General features: G+C 39.8%; 1 protein-coding gene across 1 annotated transcript in view; it reads left to right on the forward strand.

The window, feature by feature from the left end:
- The window catches only part of PTCH1 (patched 1), a 62,696-nt gene that overhangs the window by 13,502 nt on the left and 30,466 nt on the right, over positions 1 to 18,728 (forward strand). Inside the window, exons 3-11 of the mRNA XM_062513062.1 lie at positions 10,396 to 10,585; positions 11,826 to 11,895; positions 12,008 to 12,099; positions 13,507 to 13,705; positions 14,357 to 14,478; positions 15,736 to 15,883; positions 16,725 to 16,856; positions 17,145 to 17,300; positions 17,912 to 18,010. Coding sequence (XP_062369046.1) covers positions 10,396 to 10,585; positions 11,826 to 11,895; positions 12,008 to 12,099; positions 13,507 to 13,705; positions 14,357 to 14,478; positions 15,736 to 15,883; positions 16,725 to 16,856; positions 17,145 to 17,300; positions 17,912 to 18,010 — 1,208 coding nt within the window. The remainder of the gene's footprint in view (positions 1 to 10,395; positions 10,586 to 11,825; positions 11,896 to 12,007; positions 12,100 to 13,506; positions 13,706 to 14,356; positions 14,479 to 15,735; positions 15,884 to 16,724; positions 16,857 to 17,144; positions 17,301 to 17,911; positions 18,011 to 18,728) is intronic.

Raw genomic sequence — 18,728 nt, forward strand, 5'->3', positions numbered from 1 at the left:
CCAATTCCCCCGAAACTACATATGCAAAACAAAAGTCCCGCTCTTTCATTATAGATTTTATTTTGCATCATGCCAGCTACAAAAGTGTTGCAGTCTTTGAGTGATGTCATTATGATGGGATGAGGGGAATCTTGCTTGTGAGGGAGAGGTGGGAGCAGTACAAGGTGGGTAATTATGCTTTAAAGAGCAAAAACAAACAAAAAACCCCTTTAATTCACCTTCTCCTTTCTTCACTCCAACCCTCTTTTTTTTTTTTTAATGTCTCTCTTACTGCACTTAGGGGGGTAGGAATTAAATAGTCTTGAAGGTGACAGCCTTAAACGTAATAAAATCTCAACAGTGCAACAATTTTGGAGCTGCATGACTGGTTTTAGACTAAGTGCCAGAAGTTCCTCTGTGGTTTCGTGTGTGGGTTGCTACACTTATTCCCCAGGTTCCTCCCACCTCCTAAACCACTAAATTCTTTATAAATTAAAAATGACTAATACAGGTTTCTTGTTATAAGGGAACACAGCGTTGAAGGATACACATCTTTTTAAGCATTTGAGGGGGAAATCTGTAAATCTTTTTGTTGCTGTAAACTGTTCATTCATATATTTCATTTGCAATTTCCTCCTTCCCCCCTCCCCCCACCCCCCCCCGCCTTTTGTATTTTTTGTAGCCGGCTATAAGGAGTGGTGGTGTTGACAGAATATAGTTCACACCACACTGACCTTGTGATGAAACTTCCTCACGGCCGCAGGGGGTCCTTATGAATCGGCCCCTAATCCAGCTAATCCCGCTCGCAACAAAATCGTGAAAGTGGCTCCCAGCGATGTGTGTTTCCCTGCGCAGATGCCGCGGGAAGGAGCGGCGTTGGGAGCGCACCAGCGCCTCGGGGCCGGGGCGGCCTTTGGTGCGCGGCCCCCGGGCCCGAGGGTCTCGGCGGGGCAGGGCTGGGGCCGGCTCCCGGCGGGGCCGGCTCCCGGCGGGGCTCCAGCTGGGACCTTGCCGTGTGCCCCCGCGGGGCTGCCGGATCCGCTCGGCCTCCTCCCGCCCCAGGGCTTGGAGCCGCCGCCCGTCCGGAGGGAGCGCGGGCATCTGCACTGGGCTCCGCCGTGAAAAACCACCGGCCCGGCCACGGCGGCCCAAAAGCAGAAGATGAAAGCCGTGCTGAGGGGTGTGCTTTTGTTCGGCCTTTCCCCCCGACCTTTCCTGCTTCAGCATAAACCTGGCCATATGGTCGCATGCTCGAGCGTCTGACGGGAATCTCTGAGTGCATCCCGCACAAAGTGGGACGCGCTCTGTCCTGCTCGCTGTGAATGGCGAGAGAGCGATGAAAAATGGGCCTCCTGACAGATGCAGCGGGGCCTCGGGAGCTGGTGGCCAGTAAGAAATATCGAGGTGGAGGAAGCTGTGACAGACAGCAGGTTCGGTGCTGGGGGGAGTGCTGACCTGACCTGATTGTGTCCAACAGTGAGAGCAGTTCTGCTTCAGTGCAAAGCCATTCAAAAGGAAGCTGCTTAGGCAACAGCAGATGGTACAGCAAGCAGCTGGTAGGGAATACTTGAAAGGAACCGTACCCTATGTCGTAACATGCTCATTCCTTTAATTTCTCTGTTCGTTTTGCCATCTCCTAAAAGTGCTGTTTAGGAAATGATGTCCCCTAAAAGGTTCTGGATGCTGTTTGCATTGCTGTTTGTTGTTCCTTTAAAAAAATTGCATTCAAATTTTGTGCTACTCTGTACAGATGAAATCTGTGCTATCCCAGGAGTACAGATGAAAAGACCTAAAAATGCTGCTTTTAACCACACAGGAAAACAATTACATATTTGAGGAAAGGGCACTGAGAGGTTAAATGAAAAGTTTGGCCTAGAGGAAAGCTGACTGCTGTGGAACAACACAGCAAAATTGTTTGTAACATATTACCCAGCAGAAGCTTTTATTCAGCCTAAAGTTACTTAAAGGAATTCTATTCAGCTGTTTTTGAAATCCTTAGCTTTAGACCTTGAAGCCCCTTACATACCCTTCTCAGCAGAACTCCTCTAAACTTTGCCACTTCCACATGCAGTTGAGGATTTTTGCCTGTTAGGAAGAGTGCTCAGCTGTTATCTTAAATTACTGAAGAGTAAAAATTCAGCTTGCTTTTTATGGGGTATATACCATTATGTAACCATGAACTGTTGGGAGAATTGCAGTATTCTGTACTAGCTGCTGAAGGCAGTCTCCTTGAAATCTAGGAAAAAACAAGAGTCTAAGACACTTTTGCTACTATTCCTTTGCTGCCTGAGCCATAGAATTAGGTCACTGGGCTTCTCCATTGAAAGCTGTGGTTTAGTTTTGACTTGAAGAGACCAGGTCTTTGGAAGGAAGGATACTTTGCTCTCTGTGACCATCTATTCCTCAGTTTCTTTGCTGGGTTGGCCAACAAGGATGCCCGTTGTGACAGTGCTATTCTATAATGTGGACACCTGCCCCGTAGAAAATGGACTGAGACCACCAACTCATTTCACATAAGTTAGCGAACAGCTGTCAGATGGTAAACAACTTGTGGTCACTATTGTTCCTAGCTGGATTAGAAACAGTGACCCAGAGGTGAACAGCTCACATCCTGTTACCAAGGACATGTGTCACAGCTCAGTAAGCAGCCACTGCATTTCATGTTTGATTGAAAAGTTTGAATTGCATGTAGCAGTTTTGTACATTATTGTATGTTTCAAAGCTGGGTGCATGTTGTTTTGTTTTTTTTTTTTCCTTAAGTTTCTACTGTTTAATTTGTTCATTTTGGTTTGCTGGTTTTTTTCCCTTGCACTTTTCCAATATCTCCACCTAGATGGACACCAAGAAAGAAAGTAAAATGTCTCTTTTTCTTTAGCAATCTGTATGTTTTACCCAATCAGAAATAATATTTTTCTGCCTATAGGCAATACAGATGTACACATGTAAAACTGGCTCTTAGCTGATTTTTAGAAAGAAAAGGTTTTAGCTATAGAGATTGCAGAGAAAGTTCCCTACTGCAAGGAATGGCAGCTGTTGTTGGGCTGTCTTTCTGGGTATTCAGACAGCTTTGTGTCCTTGTCACGTCTCTAAACTTTATTATACTGTGACAGAATGAGAAGGGAACTTTGATGTGTGTTTTTATTTTTGCTATTCATAATTGTGTCAGCATTAACAGTGTTTGTAACAGCAACACTGGAGTCATCCCCAGCACATGTAAGGAGTGACTTAACTCATATCATATGATAGCTTAAGAGATAAGAAGCAGCCATTTGAAGTATGTTAATTTGGTTTGTTTGTTTTTGGTTTTGTTTTTTTTTGTTAGTTTTGGTTTTTTGTTTTTTTTTTTTTTTAGTATTTGTAGGTTTTTATCTTTGCCTTTTTTAAAAATCCTTCCTCCCCCCACCCTTTAAAGTAGAAATTAGGAACCTGGTATTGTCTTATTCTCCGTGTGATAGAAATGGTTAATTTGGCCATATTGCTTTTACAATATCCTAATGTCTTTGGCACTAAAGAGATGCTCATGTTAGTTATATCTTCTCATTGGGGTGTTATGATGTTCTAGATGGTATCCTTTTGTTGGACAGTATAACTGGAAAGAAGGGTAAGTCTAGTGTCCACCTGTGCGTTGGGAAGGGAGATAGTAGGGTGCAGGCTGTTTTAACCTGGGCAGGCACAACAGCTGCTCCATGTGTGCTATGCAGATGAAGAAATGTGTATTTAGCAAATACTGTGCAAGAAAACCTAGACAGCCGCAGCATGCAATTTCTGACTGCCTGTAGTGCAGTGCTGGCACAGATCATGTCAAGTTACATGATTAATATGATATTTTTTTTTATTGAGCTGCTGCACAGCCCACTGAATGACCATGTAATCTCTTTAAGACGCTGATTGTTAACCAATCATCTGTGTTCTAGCTCTTGTAGGCGCACCATTTTTCAACAGATTTTTTTTGCTAGGTCAGTTTCATTCACATTCTGTGAAGTATTTATTTTGCATTGCATTTTTGTAATGTAATGCTGATGGATTTATGAGAGCCATCCTTAGCATCATTAGATGCATGATATATAGTATCCCAGAGAACTTAATATATTCAGAGATCAGCCATGAAAACCAATAGCGATTGTGACTCTACCAGCAGAAAGCATTTTAAAAGTTTTAAAGAAGTGGACATTCCAACCAGTCCCATTTGTGCTACTGACTAAACTTGGACTTCCAGAAGGTGTTTTGCACTTTCTCCCATGATATGGCTTTGCCTGTTAGGCCTAGAGACTGGTAATTCTGAGGAAGGTGCTGTCTTCCCTGCTCTTCTGTCAGGATGCTGACTAAAACTGTCTGTGTGCAGAAAAACTATATTCTGTTGCTGACAAAGAGCAGCACCAGACAAGCTCAAACATCCGAGAGAACATGGAAGACAGAACTCCCTAGAGAGCAACAGGAAGCTTTAAATCAAAAGGTAGTTATTTTTCTGTGCCCAGTAAAAGACAGGCTAGTATTCATATCTGCTGTGGAACTTCAACTCTTCATATCAGTTTCTTTATAGGAGGTTTCAGTCCTGTGTGAGTAGTGTTTGGCTGCTGTGTTTTTTTTCTCTTGAAGTCTGTGTTCTTTATCAGTAAAAATGGAGATTGTCACTGGTGCCATTAGGTACTGCTTTCTGCTCTGTGGCAGGTGTGAGTGCTTGTGACCTGGTACCCAGTCAGGGTGGGGAGGCAGAGCTGTGTCTCACTGGCTTATCTGTGTCCCATTGTGATGGACTGAAACTGGCTTCATTGCTTAGTGTTTGAGTAACACCTGTGTACACGTGTTACAGAGATGCATGTGGGAGCAGTACTCCATGAGGAAGTGGGGTAGAAGAAAGCCCATAATGGCAGTCAGAGCTGAGGGAGATGGGCTGTGCAGGGTGTCAGGTATGAAGTCCCTTTCTGGTTCCCATCCTGGCAGAGAAAGGATGCTGAGGGCAGAGAAAGGATGCTGAGGGTGCTGAAGGGTGAGAAGGCAGGATGGAGGTGGGGTGTCTGTTCTCCATGTACATTTGGCATCTTTTTCTGTTCACTGCTGCTTTTTGGGCTGGTTGTTGAAGGCTGAGACACAGGTGAACACGTTGGAATATTATTCAGTCTTTATATGTGGTCACTGCGTCATAAGGGGGTTTTATGTCCTGTACCTCCTGTTGTAGTGATAACAGCTATCGCAAATTGCAGAGGTTCCCTGCCTTGGCTATTGCTCAGGCCATAAAGTAAGTGCTGCAAGGGATACTTCAGGAATACTTACCCGTGACTTACCAAAAAGGTGAGCATCTTTTGAAGACATAAAATAAAAACATTGTTTGTGAGAGATGTCCATGACTATTAGCGGTATGATTCTATTACTTTGAGTTGTCACTGCCAAATGTTGCTGAATTGCTCTAACTTAGTGTCCTGAAAAAAAATGTAAAAGGTGATGTTTCTCAAACAAAGCAGAACTGTGTTTGGCCCTCAGGTGCTTAAATGGAAACACCTTGAGGCCCACAGTCTTCAGAAGGGAGGTTCTCCAGAAAATTCTGTTCATGTACCTAAAATTTGTCCTAGAACTTTGGCTCCAAAACTAGTAGTTTCCAAAAGGAAACTTGGCTTTGGTTTCTCAAAGTCTGTCCTCCACATTGGTAGGCAAACATTTTTATCCCAAATATTTGTCTCTCAGGAATGTTCTTTTTTAGAGAGAGCTTGCTGTCTACTAAGCTACTGGTTACATGGTTGTGCGCAAGGTAACTATTGAATGATTAATAGAGGTAGTATTCATGTCCAAGAAAAATAAAGAAACCTGGGGCTATGTGATGCAATTCCAGTAACCTGAAATGAAACATTGTAAGACACCCTGAAAAATAACTATTTCATGCTACTGGATGGTAAATTAATAAATAGTAACTTCTGGCTGTAACTCATGGCTTGATCTAGCAAGTGTGACAGAAGTCAAATTTACTCCTCAGACTACTTAGTGTGGAAGGGACTGCAGTGGTGGATTCCAAACTTCTTTGTGAACATGTTAATATAATGCCAAAATATAAATTTTGACTTTGGTTGTGAGAAAGGTCTAGGTTAGACTGACATTCTTAGTGGAAATGAGGTTGTGAGAAAGGTCTAGGTTAGACTGACATTCTTAGTGGAAATGAGCACATGAGCTGAATGACACAGAAACTTCAAAATGGGTACTAAGTCAGTGGAAGGAAATGTGTCAGAAATTGTGCTGATGAAAACAAACACAGTCTCATTCTTACGTCATTGACGGGTGCATCAGTGTTATGCACCAGTCCTAGTGCAAAACTACACCAGAGACAAGCAGTTTTGGTTTTCTGGGTGCTTCTCAAGGTGTACTGAAGCATTTTAATGTGTGATGACAAAAACACTAGGATTATGACCCCAGTGTTGGGATCTAGAGCCTTTCACCTACAGGTTCAGGTCTGCCTCAAGTTAAGGATGACTAAAACTCATTATCACCTGACCAAGCTCTTGAGGGAGGAAGAAACTGGTCCTTAAATGGTTCTTAGCAACCCAACATCCACAGTAGCAAGTACTGCTGACCCTTACTGCAGGCCCTTCAATAGGGCAAAGAATTACCTTGACCAGCGTCTGTTCCAGTTGGTGGGGAGGCTCAGGAGGAGCAGCAGTGTGTTTCATGGTATGGGAAGATGACTTTCTCAAGGCAGATCTGAAGTATTCTGCCAAAAAGCTAAGAGGGAAGCCTGTGGATATTGGAGAGGGTGGGGTGGAGGGAGACACTTTCCTCTTCTCTGGAAAAACAGCTTTTTAGCAATAACTAACCCTCAGCAATAGAGATACTGTCAGTTACACTGTTTCATGTTGAGCAAGGGCCTTCAAATACATCCTTGAGGATTAGAAATGGATACATTAAGTGCCAAATAATGCCAGGACACTGGTGTTACTGCTTTGCTGGTTTTTTTTTGTTTTTTTCCTTAAAAAAAAAAAGTAGCTAAATCACACAAATGGCATGGTATCTCATTTTTAGTAAGCAGACATCCATGACACTGCTCAAAGGGTAATGTACAAGCCACTGCCCTGTGTTACCACCAGCCACGAGCCACTGCATTGCCCTGCTGCTTAAATCATCTTCAGATTATGGGAATCTCTGCCTCTAACTCAGCCATCTAGGTACTTACTCATAAGGAATCATGCAAAAAAAGACTAGAATGCCCTCAAGTGGCTTTTGGTATATCAAAAAAGGACATGTGATATGTGGATTTTTTTCATCAGAATATTTAAGTGAGGTGGTTCTGTCTGTCTTTGATGTGAAACAGAATCGGAAGTATGCATGTCATACATAAAATTTCTGTTAGTAGCATTTGGAGTGTAAGATGTTCTTGTCACCAAGCAGAAGTAAACAGAATCCATAAAGGAAAACCATGAAACACCAGCATTTTGTCCATTGATCATATATTACATTATATTGTTCATTCTATGGTGTGGAAATACTATCATGACTATAATGCCTTTTTTTTTGTTTGTTTGTTTGTTTAACAAGTGTGAGGAATGACTTTCTGCAGAATATGTGAGTCTTGCAGGTAGTATACATCCAGCATAGTGAGGCCAGAGGCTTCAGGGACATTTCTGTGACATTTTTAGTGGTTTCTCTCCTAGGTTTTTGCACTACTGCTGGATAATCTGGGGTAGAAAAAAATAAAAAAAAAAAGAGGCTTGGTTTTAAAATAATGCTTGTTCAGCTAATTGTGCTGATTGTGTAGGTCAAAGATATATGAGTATGGCAGCCTCCAGTGATCTTCGCAAACTTTTAATTGAAATAAATTGAGGTATAACTGGTAAAAACTTCCCGTATTTTGTTTTTTCCTCCCCTTTTGATCTCTTTTACTTCTAATATGTTGAAATACCAGTGATGTGTCCACTTGCTTCTGGTCTGTCCATATGTTTTAACATAACCTGGCTTTGCAGACAAAAGTTCTGTCAGTGTATGTTTATGATTTATTTTTTTTTTACCTGACTGATATTTTATACGTTGTATAAAATATTTGCAGTATTTGGAGTTACTTTTACTATGTTTGGCTGAAGAAATGTAGATAATGGACCCATCAAAGGAATAGTTAAATGGTGTAATGCCTTAAGAAGAATGCGAAGCAGATCTGCTGCTGGGTTCTGGAATCTGCACTTCCAAATCTGTACAAGTAGCTTCTTGGGTGGTTTTGCTACTCCTGGTTGAAATGCTAGAAGGGGAAAAAACAGCTTCTGTTCTGACTGACTTGCATGATGCAGTTTTGATTAGCTAGATCTGCCTTGTTCAGTGAAGTTAACATGGTTTGACGGGACCTTGATTAGGAAGCAATCATCTCTGTTGATAGTAAACAGTTGGTCACTTTCAGCAGAGATGGGTATGATGCCCTTTGTCTTGCATGAAGTATGATTTGTTGGTTAAATTCAAAAGTTCTGGTTAAATTCAAAAGGAAAGTGTAGGTGGAATGGGAGTAGAAGTTTATGGTAGACTCCACAGTCCTTATAACATTGGGGCTTTATTTGTCTTGACTGGCACTGAGAGACGAAAGAGGGAGAGAATAATTTTGTCTTAGAAACACTTCATTATGAAAGGTTGTGAAAGAAAGGTCTGGTTACAAGACATCAGATTAGGGTAACTCTGCTCCCTTATTTTCCATATTCCTGAAAGATGAAGTAAAATTCAAGTATCAAGGACTACTTGTTGGTGGAATACTGTGGAGAGACAGCAGTGAGCATAAACATGGGGCTGATGAATGAAAATATTTTTAAAGTTTAAATCTTGTTAAGAATTAGCAATAGCTTTTTGTTACCAGGCAAATGCAGTCTCAATGATAGCATGTCCTGTCACTGTAGTAAGAGTGATGTTAAAAAGTTCTAAAAGGGCTCTAGGTAAAACGTTGTACTTAGATTGTTTTGCTTGGTTTTGTGTACTGTGTGCTAGTTTCTGTTCCGTGGTATAAAGGAGGTAATCCCACATGTGACAGGCTGAAAAAAAAAATTGGGTGTGTTGTGGAAACACTTATTTCTTCAAAGAATTCTTGAATAAGAAATTAAGCAATGCTTCGTGCCAGAATGTCTGTATGGTTTAATTGTTGAGGGTCTCATTCTGACAGCTTTATGCATGCAGGGGCCCAGCTTCTTGCCTGGTGGTCGTTTTAGCCCCAGGGGTGTTACGGGTGGGTTGAGGGCCCAAGTGATTGAAAAAGTATGTCCCTGTTCAGGCTCAGGAATCTCATCTCCCACTCTGCCAACTGGTTGTGGATCAGTCTTCTGTTATATGACCTAGGAAGAAATAAATATATGTTCTTAATTTCTGTTCACACTGTTGCAGAACTAAACTTTGGCAGTAATTCAGATCACCAGTGTTCAGCTTACTAGGACTGAGAAAAATGAAACAAATTAGACCAGATCTGTAGCTTGGATTTACATTCTTGTCCTCCTCATCTGGATGTGGTCTTGATTCAGCTAATAGGCTGAATTAATTGACATTGCCTCCCACATGCATTGGCTAGAGAGACTACAGAGGAGGTTACGTAAAGTATATGAACTCAAGCTGACTGGGGTTTTTGTAGAAGGGAAGACAGTTTTCCATTCTTATGCAATGTTTTCTGGCAAGGCAAATTGTGTATGGCTCCCTCTAGAGCCTGATGGCTCTGCAGTCTCCCTCTTTTATTTTATTTATTTATTTATTTAAAATTTATTTTCTTCCCCCACCATGTTTTAATATGGAGTACACTGTTCAGCTCCTGTGGGTTCAGAAACAGATGTTGCACATGAACAATCTCCTTCATCACAGCATGTTAAGCCTGGTACTGGGCCACTGGGGTAAATTAGCTGTAGGCAAACTTTGCTGCTATACTCAAACTGCATCTCTTTATATGGACTTTTTTATATAAGGCTGAAAGAAATACTTCTGCTCACTTTCTCTTTCCCTTCTCCCTCTTTTTTTAACGAGAGAGAAACATTTCCCTTCTATCTGCCAAATTATTTAGTAGAAGAGTGTAAATTAAAGCCATTTATCTTGAAATGTGCTTTTGGAACAGACTGTTTATACAAGTGTAAGAAAGTCTAACAGTATTTCTTCTGGTCTGCCAGGTAAAGTTTTTCCTTTTTTCTTTCTCTTTTCTTAGTTTTTACACACGAGATATTGGTTATAATGTAGAAAAAACAGAGGTTCCGGTTTATGCATTAATGTTTCAGTATAGTAGCAGTAAAGGTATTGTAATGAGGAATGTGGGGATTTTTTCAGAGAGACTAAAAGCTGTTCTTAGTTTAAGAGTTACACTGTGATCAGTTTGAGAAAGAATGGGCCCTGCACACAGCAGGGGTTTTCTGACTGGAGAGTGCTTATCAAGAGAATGAAGAATAAGCAGGTTATTGGTAACGGGCTAACGCAAAGTGCTTAATATTTATCCATCAGTTGGTGGACGAGTGAGTCGGGAGTTAAATTACACACGGCAGAAGATTGGAGAAGAGGCCATGTTCAACCCCCAGCTCATGATCCAGACTCCACAGGAAGATGGTGCTAATGTACTAACAACAGAAGCACTCCGACAGCACCTTGAGTCTGCGCTTCAGGCCAGCAGAGTACATGTCTATATGTACAACAGGTGAGGAGAAAACGAAAAGTTTTCATGATCATATGTAGCAACTGAAAAATGGATGCGTGCTTTCTGCAATGTGTTTTTAAATGGTTAACACTTCTGAGCCTTTCCCTTAGGGCTGTGTTTTGATTTTGAGTGTCACTGGTTTCTGATAGCTTGATGCTGTGGCGTGATAGCAGTGATAAGATTGAGTGAGTGGTGTTGGAAGGGATTCTGAAAGTACCCATGTGAGCTGAGCTATGGCATGCAGTATTTCTTTAGGTAAGGGATAGATATCTGTGGTCTTAAACATATAACCTTATGGATAGGATTCCTACATTGAAAATTCTTCCATATTAGAGTTGAATTCATTTGCTAATATCTTAATGACGTACATAATGTCTGTGAACAGTGGCACAGGCTAGTGTTCTTCCAATAGTTTGGCTGTAAATGGAAATGCAGATGTGTTGGAAATGTCAGCGGGTGGAGTAAGAGCTGTTTAATAACAAAGACAACAGAGTGTGGCTTAAAGAGTGTCTGTGGCCCCATACTGATGGTTGGGAGTTGTGTGTTGTCCAACAGAAAAGTAATAATGGTGCATCACAGGAAGGTACCAGCACAGGGCTAGGATGTCTTCCTGAAAAATGGTTCTTCCAGGGTTACTACTACTACTACTACTAGAGAGTGATGTGCCTAGGAGTCCTGCCTGTGAGGCACAAAGCTCCCTGTTTTTCAGCAGATCTCTTCAGCACACCCAGCTGGTTCCTCCATGAGCTACTGCTAAGGCTCCAATTATCTTTTATGTAGCTGCCTATCTAAGTCATTAGAAGCCATGGTAGTGGAAGTTGTAATACAGCTGAAGTTGGAAGGCAGGAATCTTAATGATTTATTTTTTTCTGCATATCCTGGTCAGCTGGCTATATTTGAGTCCTCTGAACTGGAGTTGGCTTTTCTCTTACTGGTGTCACTAAATGATATCCTAAGTCACAAGCAGTCTCATATAAATGAGACTGACAAAAATACAAGATGTGTTTTTGTCCCATTAACTTGTGTTGACTAGCTAGTATGTACAAAAGCACCTCCCTTATTTTGAGTGAGTTTTACAGAGAATATGGAAACAACTGAAATAAAGAAATGCTTTTTTTTTTTTTCTTGAGGCCAGTGTGTGTATAAGACTAATACTTTAAAAGTCTGTTACATATGTTTTAAAAACAACTTCTCAGTAATTGTACAAGAAGAAAGTATTTGTCCCTCATATTTCTTACAGACAGTGGAAATTGGAACATTTGTGTTACAAATCAGGAGAACTCATCACAGAAGCAGGTTACATGGACCAGGTAAGTGTAGCAGTCATTTAATGACAAGGTTTGTGTATTTTCATGATTCAGCTTGTGCTGCTTTGATTATATTCTAGTGTGACTGTGTTTTTCCTCTTTCTGATTTTGACAGATCATAGAATATCTTTATCCTTGCTTAATTATCACTCCTTTGGACTGCTTCTGGGAGGGAGCAAAGCTACAGTCAGGAACTGCCTATCTATTGTAAGGATTTTTTATAACTTTCTGGTCTGACTGTTTTTAATTGTGTAACTGTGTACAACTTTTCAGTTTGATTTCCATTGTGTATTCAGATTTGAATTTAACTGGAAAAATAAAATATAAAGTGCAGTGTCTCTACATTAAAAAAAAGGTATGAATTTTTTTTTCATTTAACATAAGGCTTACCTGTTTCTGTGAGATTATTTGTAAACCTCAATTTCAATCCTCAGTTATTTTTTACTGTGCTGCTAGCATGCAAATTAAAATGTAAATTCTGAATTAAGGTTTTGAAAATTTTATGCTTTGCTTTTTTATTTCTTTTGCCTGGAACAAAGTTGTTTCTGGTGGATTTTTTCCTCCCATAAAATGCAAAACCATTGGTTGCCTGGGAATTTTAGACCTAAGAAAATGTGTTAGGTTAATTCTCAAGTCTTCCTGAGGAATAAAGAACAAACCCTTTGCTTCAGAGACTGTTAAAGAAACCATATAGTATCTTTTATAGGTGGTTTCTCACAGTTTACAAGTGTGATATTAGATGCCCTGAATTCTTTAAAGAGTTAATTGTTAATCTGTGCAGGCATTTTCTGTTAATTATGCAAGAGTTAGCATTTGAGTTATTGTTTCTGTCCTGGTTTGCATGTCTCTGAAAAAGCAATTTGCAATGGCCATCTCCTAACCTTTAGTGTACAATTTTAGATGGGGAAATAAGGGGGTTTGTGTTTTCTGGTTGGGAGATTCAGAATAATGACTTAAGCCTGGTTAAGCAGATACAGTGTGGTTTGAACCACAGAATAAGGCAGTCAAAAGCCTTTCTGGTCTGTCAACATCACAAATTCAGATTGGGGGTGGGAGACGTGACAGTGATAGTGGTGACAGCCATGGTAGCAGGAAGGCTTGATGGCTGATAGTCAAGCTGCCAGTGCATTTGAAGGAGCACAGTATTGTTACAGATAAACAAAGATCAGTTATATTGATTGATTACATTTGCAAGATGATTATTAGACTAGCAAGAAGTAATCTGATACTATGAGAAAGGCTTTCTTTCCTCAGCCCCCTCTCCCCTCCCCCCTAATTCTTTGAAGCAGCAGTTGGCTGCTTTTTTGTTATTTAGGTTCTTGATAATTTGTTTTGCTTTGTTTGTAAGTGAAAGTATTTTTAACCAGTTTTATAAGATAGCTCTGTAAGAACAAAATATTTTTGTTGAAATTACAACTGGACTGCAGGAAAAGTACATAAACAAATCTAATTAAAACATGCCTTACATTTTATGAAACAGCCTTACCAGAAAAGGTTTTAGCTTGTAGCAGAAGTTAACTCACTTATTTGTTCAAATATGAATTTTAAAATGTTTATTTCAGAACTTCTTTTGTCTTTTTTCTATGTGTCTTTTTCTCCTGGTTGCTCTTGCAGAGGGAAGCCTCCTTTGCAGTGGATCAACTTTGACCCCTTAGAATTCTTGGAAGAGTTAAAGAAAATAAACTACCAAGTGGAGAGCTGGGAAGAAATGCTGAATAAAGCAGAGGTTGGTCATGGTTATATGGATCGACCCTGCCTGAATCCTGCTGATCCCGATTGCCCAATCACAGCTCCCAATAAAAATTCCACCAAAGTAAGTTTGCTTGTCCATGTGCATGTCTTTTCAAGGGAGGCTGGGGGTGGGGAAGATTGGGGGTGGGGGGAAGGTCAAACAGAATAGAAGAAAGTACCATTTTCTTCCAAGCAATATAGTTTGTATTCTTGCCATTTGTATTCTTGTCATTTTTTCTGTTCCTGTTACCTGCTGTTAGCTCACGGTCATGGATTTTGCCTCGCTGTGTGATGCAATGCTTAATCCTGTGCATTTAGAGTGAAGGTACAGTTGTCAGCTGGGGCTGTGGCACTGTGGTGATGTGGCATTTCAGCAAACCTGTGCCTCAGACAGACAATAGCCACTCCTGGAACGCAGCTGCTGCTGCATCCCCATGCCATGTAGAAAAGCCTTTCCTCAAGTAGCACCAGTTGATTTTTGTGATGAATTCAAAGTCATGGGCCTTGAATTTATATATCCCTTTATCAGTCACATTAGATTTTGGAGAAATTGCCATCTGGTCAACAAGCATCGGGGTGATTTCTTAACTTAATTTGTTGAATGCCTTTCTTCTAGTAGGCTACACAGATGGTCTTTGACACCCATGATTCTAATTCATTGGGTGCTGAATTAAGGTATGAATTTGTCTAAAGTTATGAAACCTATTAACTGCTTCTTTATATTTTTTTCTAGCCTCTTGATGTAGCCCTTGTTTTGAGTGGTGGATGCTATGGACTATCAAGAAAATACATGCATTGGCAGGAGGAGCTGATTATAGGTGGTACAGTCAAGAACAGTTCTGGTAAACTTGTCAGGTAAAAAATGTTTAAGGAAAACGTCAGTTTTACTTTGCTAGGGATCATTCTTTGGGACACAGTAGGAGGATCATGCAAACTCTATTGCCCTTCATGTGTATTATAAATTTCACTTTGGGGTGACTTGCCTCAAAGGAGCAGAATTTAGAAGAATGCTCTGGCTGTTGTTTAAACTTAAGGTGGTGTCATAATTTCCTGCTTCTAACCTCAGAATGGTGGTGTATGTCACTCAGAAAGAAAGCCTTTTACTGGCAGCTTTGTTGTTTAGAATGTATGTCATAAAGCATTGAACAGCGTGTAAAGGGCTGAACACCTTTGATCACATTTTGAAATATGATCAAAGGAAAAAAGAAGAAAAATAATGCAAATAATGTACTCATTTGACTTCTCTCAGAATTCCAAAATACCCACTGAATGTTTTATTCAGGGTCAATACAGAGAATAGTCTATTTTCATGCGCCTATATTGTTAATATAGCTTTGAGTAGTAAAACGAACTCAAACCCTTTGTTTTGGACTTCTGAACAAAGACATAGAACACTGGACTTTAGTGGGGGAATAAAACTGTGTAATTGACTGTTCTAAAAAATGCAGGCCATACTAAACAAAATGAAGCATAATTTTTCCAGACAACCTTTTTAGCATTGCACAATACATTGATAAGTCTCTCAAGAAATAGCCAAGTAAGGCACTGTTCTGTTGAAACAGAAAATGGTTCCTTCTAGTTAATAAGAGCTTCTGAAATTGTTGGGTGGAGTTGCATACTGTAGAAATTGAGGATGGATTGCCTTTGTGTACTCCACACAGTTTATTAGGCACAAGGAGTTTAATCTACTCTTTCACTCCAAGGGGTGAAAAAGACGAAGGTCTTCAAATGACATCTTGCCAGCATTTACAAATCATACTTCATAGAAATAACTGTTCCTGTGGCATCCTCACAGCAATCTGTCTTATCAAGCATGATCTTTTATAACAGATTTGTAGGGTTATACTCTTTTCTCCTAAATCTAATCCTGCTGAAAATAATGTCAAAACTCTTATTAACTTCAGTGAAAACAGATTTAGCCTCAATACTTGCATAGAGCAGTACAGCTGCACCAGATACACAGCAAAATAATTACACTCTGTTCAATTTTAATATAAGCATGTGCCCTATAAAATCAAGAACTCAAGCAAACTCCTGTTAGAACTGCATTTGGGACTTCATGCCATGAAAATATTCAGTTTATGCCTCTTTCTCCGTCTCTCCATGTCACAGTGCCCAGGCTTTGCAAACCATGTTTCAGTTAATGACCCCTAAGCAAATGTATGAACATTTCAAGGGGTATGAATATGTTTCACATATCAACTGGAACGAGGACAAGGCAGCAGCGATTCTGGAAGCCTGGCAGAGGATGTATGTTGAGGTAAAATTGAAAATAACTTGGACACTATAGTATAAAGTCCTACCAAGATCAACTGCCTTCTGTCACAGTTTTTACGATATTTCCTTAAGGAAGACACTTAAACCAGAACTGAGTCATTGTCTCCCAATTTTAAGGGTTCTTTTGGGGGTTTGTTGGTTGAGGTTTTTTTTAGGTTTTTTTTGGTTTTTGTTTTTTTTTTTTTACCCCAGTAAGAAGCTGTTTGGTTATTCCCATATGAGAAGCCATGAAGGTTTCACTTTTGGCTGCCTGGGACAATTTTGCTTAGTTGGGGCTGAAAAGAAACCAAAGAGTTATCTGGAATTTAAAAGCTTTTGGTTGGCGTGGTTATTCTAAAGGTGTCTGGAAAACGTTAGCCAGCCATGGGCTGCTCTCTCAGCAGCAGCCCAGGTTGGGAGGGTGTGTGCCTGCCCTCCATGTCCCAAGCCCTGCCCTCCACTGTGCTCTTCCTGACCTCTGCAAATGGCCAGGCAGGGAGGCACAAGGAGATAGCTGGTCTGGGGTTAAATGCAAAACTGGTACTGCATTGTGGAATTACAGGAATGGGTCGAAGGTAAGAGTTTGTAGTGAGCTAGGTATGCAGTAGGCTTTCCTGAAGGGTGCAAATTCTGTCTCATAATCAGCAGCTTGCCAGAAAAAAAACTGAAACACACTTGTGTCGCATCAGTGTAATGTCTGTGTAGAGCATGGGCTTTGCCAGGAACATTAAGGCAGAAGGATTTGATGTCAGATGTGTGCTCTAGAAGATGGTAATGGTAAATGATGAAAATAAAAGGAAAAATTCTTTATTCACACAAGTTTTTTTTTTTTTTTCTTTTCATAGGTTGTTCATCAAAGTGTTGCACAAAACTCTACTCAGAAGGTGCTTTCCTTTACTACGACCACCCTGGATGACATCTTGAAGTCATTTTCTGATGTCAGTGCTATCCGAGTAGCTAGTGGCTACTTACTAATGGTAATAAAATAAATCTATTTAATTTTCTTTGGTAGGAGAGCAAGGCTTAAAAATATACTTTATTGTTACCAGTTAGTAGTCCAGAGTATTTTACAAATATTTAAAATAAAAACTACTTTACCTCAGGCTTCTTGCCTGTTCCACTGTAACCTCTGTGACATGCCTGTTCTGATTAAAAATTGTGTAATGATCTGTAGGTGGGTGGGGAGAGACAGCTGTTAGAGAAGGATCCACTCTAACATTTTGGTTTTCTTTCCCCCAAATTCCCCTCCCTGCTCCAATCCTTAGCTTGCCTATGCCTGTTTAACGATGCTGCGGTGGGACTGTGCCAAGTCTCAGGGTGCTGTGGGGCTGGCAGGAGTCTTGTTGGTTGCACTCTCTGTGGCTGCAGGATTGGGTCTGTGCTCATTGATTGGAATTTCCTTTAATGCCGCCACAACTCAGGTATTTAGAAGACATAAGTCTGCTGTTAAATTGCAAATACTCTGTTAATGAATGAACACAAGTGAATCTTTGAGAAATAAAGTGCTGAAAAAAATATTTTGGCTCTAGATTTTTACTTGTACCATTTTCCTATTTCATAGCTTGTGCTGTGATAAATTAAATTATCTTGTTGCCAAGCAAGATACTGAAGAAAAACAGGTATTATGTAGTCTGTATAATTCTGTATTATTTGGTTTTCCTTTGTCCCAATACAAGAGGAGGCATTCTAAATACCTAAGGAGCTGCAGATTTATTTTTGCATCTGAATATACCAGGATATTCAAATTCTGAAAATATTTTGAATGTAACTTGAATTATTATCAGGTATTTGTCTATCCAAAACTTGAGTTACTTCTGGTGAGAATTTGTACCTGTAAGTGGTATATTTTAAGTTCCTCAGCAATATTCCAGAATAAAAGTTAATACCTGTATTGCATCCTTTCCATTTTCATTTTACCCTTGGATTTGTGTAGAGTGTAAAAGTTGCTTTAATTAGCCATTTAATGGCTAGCTGCATGGCAGATCATAAAACAACCTATTTGGGTTTTGTTTTGTTTTGTTTCTTCCCCAAGGTTTTGCCTTTTCTTGCTCTTGGAGTTGGTGTAGATGATGTTTTCCTTCTGGCACATGCATTTAGTGAAACAGGACAGAATAAGAGAATTCCATTTGAGGTAATGACGAAATGGAGATTTGCGGGAAAATAAAACAGAAAGTTTCGTATAGGAACAGATAATCATATCCAGAACTAATCAGTGGAGTTTTTTTTTGTTTTTTTTCTCAACAGCTTTTCCTAGGGTCTAGAAATTCTTATTTCTGTCAAAGTAGGAAATGATAGCAATTCATGTGGTCCTAGGGCATTTTTGAATGTTCACATTCTTGTTGGTTTTTTTTTTTTTGGGTTTTTTGTGGTAGTGTCATAGGTTTATTTTGTATTGAAATTTTAATTTATAGGCTGTTGCATAAATAATAACTTCCATAATCCAAATTCTGCCAAAATTTCAGTGAAAGTTAATGCAAATTTAGGAGCAAACTCAAATAGGAATCTTGACAATTACCTGATAAAATTATTTCAATAAAAGAACACACAAGAAGTAAGGGGAAAAGAGAGGGAATACAGTTACCTTTACTTAATTGTTATGCCCCTAAAATTGAGATATTTTCTGTATTTTTCTCTTGCTTTTATTTTCTGAAGTTTATAATTGACCATGACATTTCAAAGCATAACATATAACAGATAGGAAGTCTAAGGTGTCATCACTTTTATGATCCTTTACTTTTATTTGTATTTTTAGTCTCAGTCCAAAGTTTCATATCCAAAGTACATCCCATTTAAAACTAGTGTATATTTGTTGATTTTGTTTTGTACGAGCAGTCTTCCATGTGCTCTCT

Source organism: Cinclus cinclus, chromosome Z (genome assembly GCF_963662255.1).
Source record: "Cinclus cinclus chromosome Z, bCinCin1.1, whole genome shotgun sequence".
Taxonomy (NCBI): domain Eukaryota; kingdom Metazoa; phylum Chordata; class Aves; order Passeriformes; family Cinclidae; genus Cinclus; species Cinclus cinclus.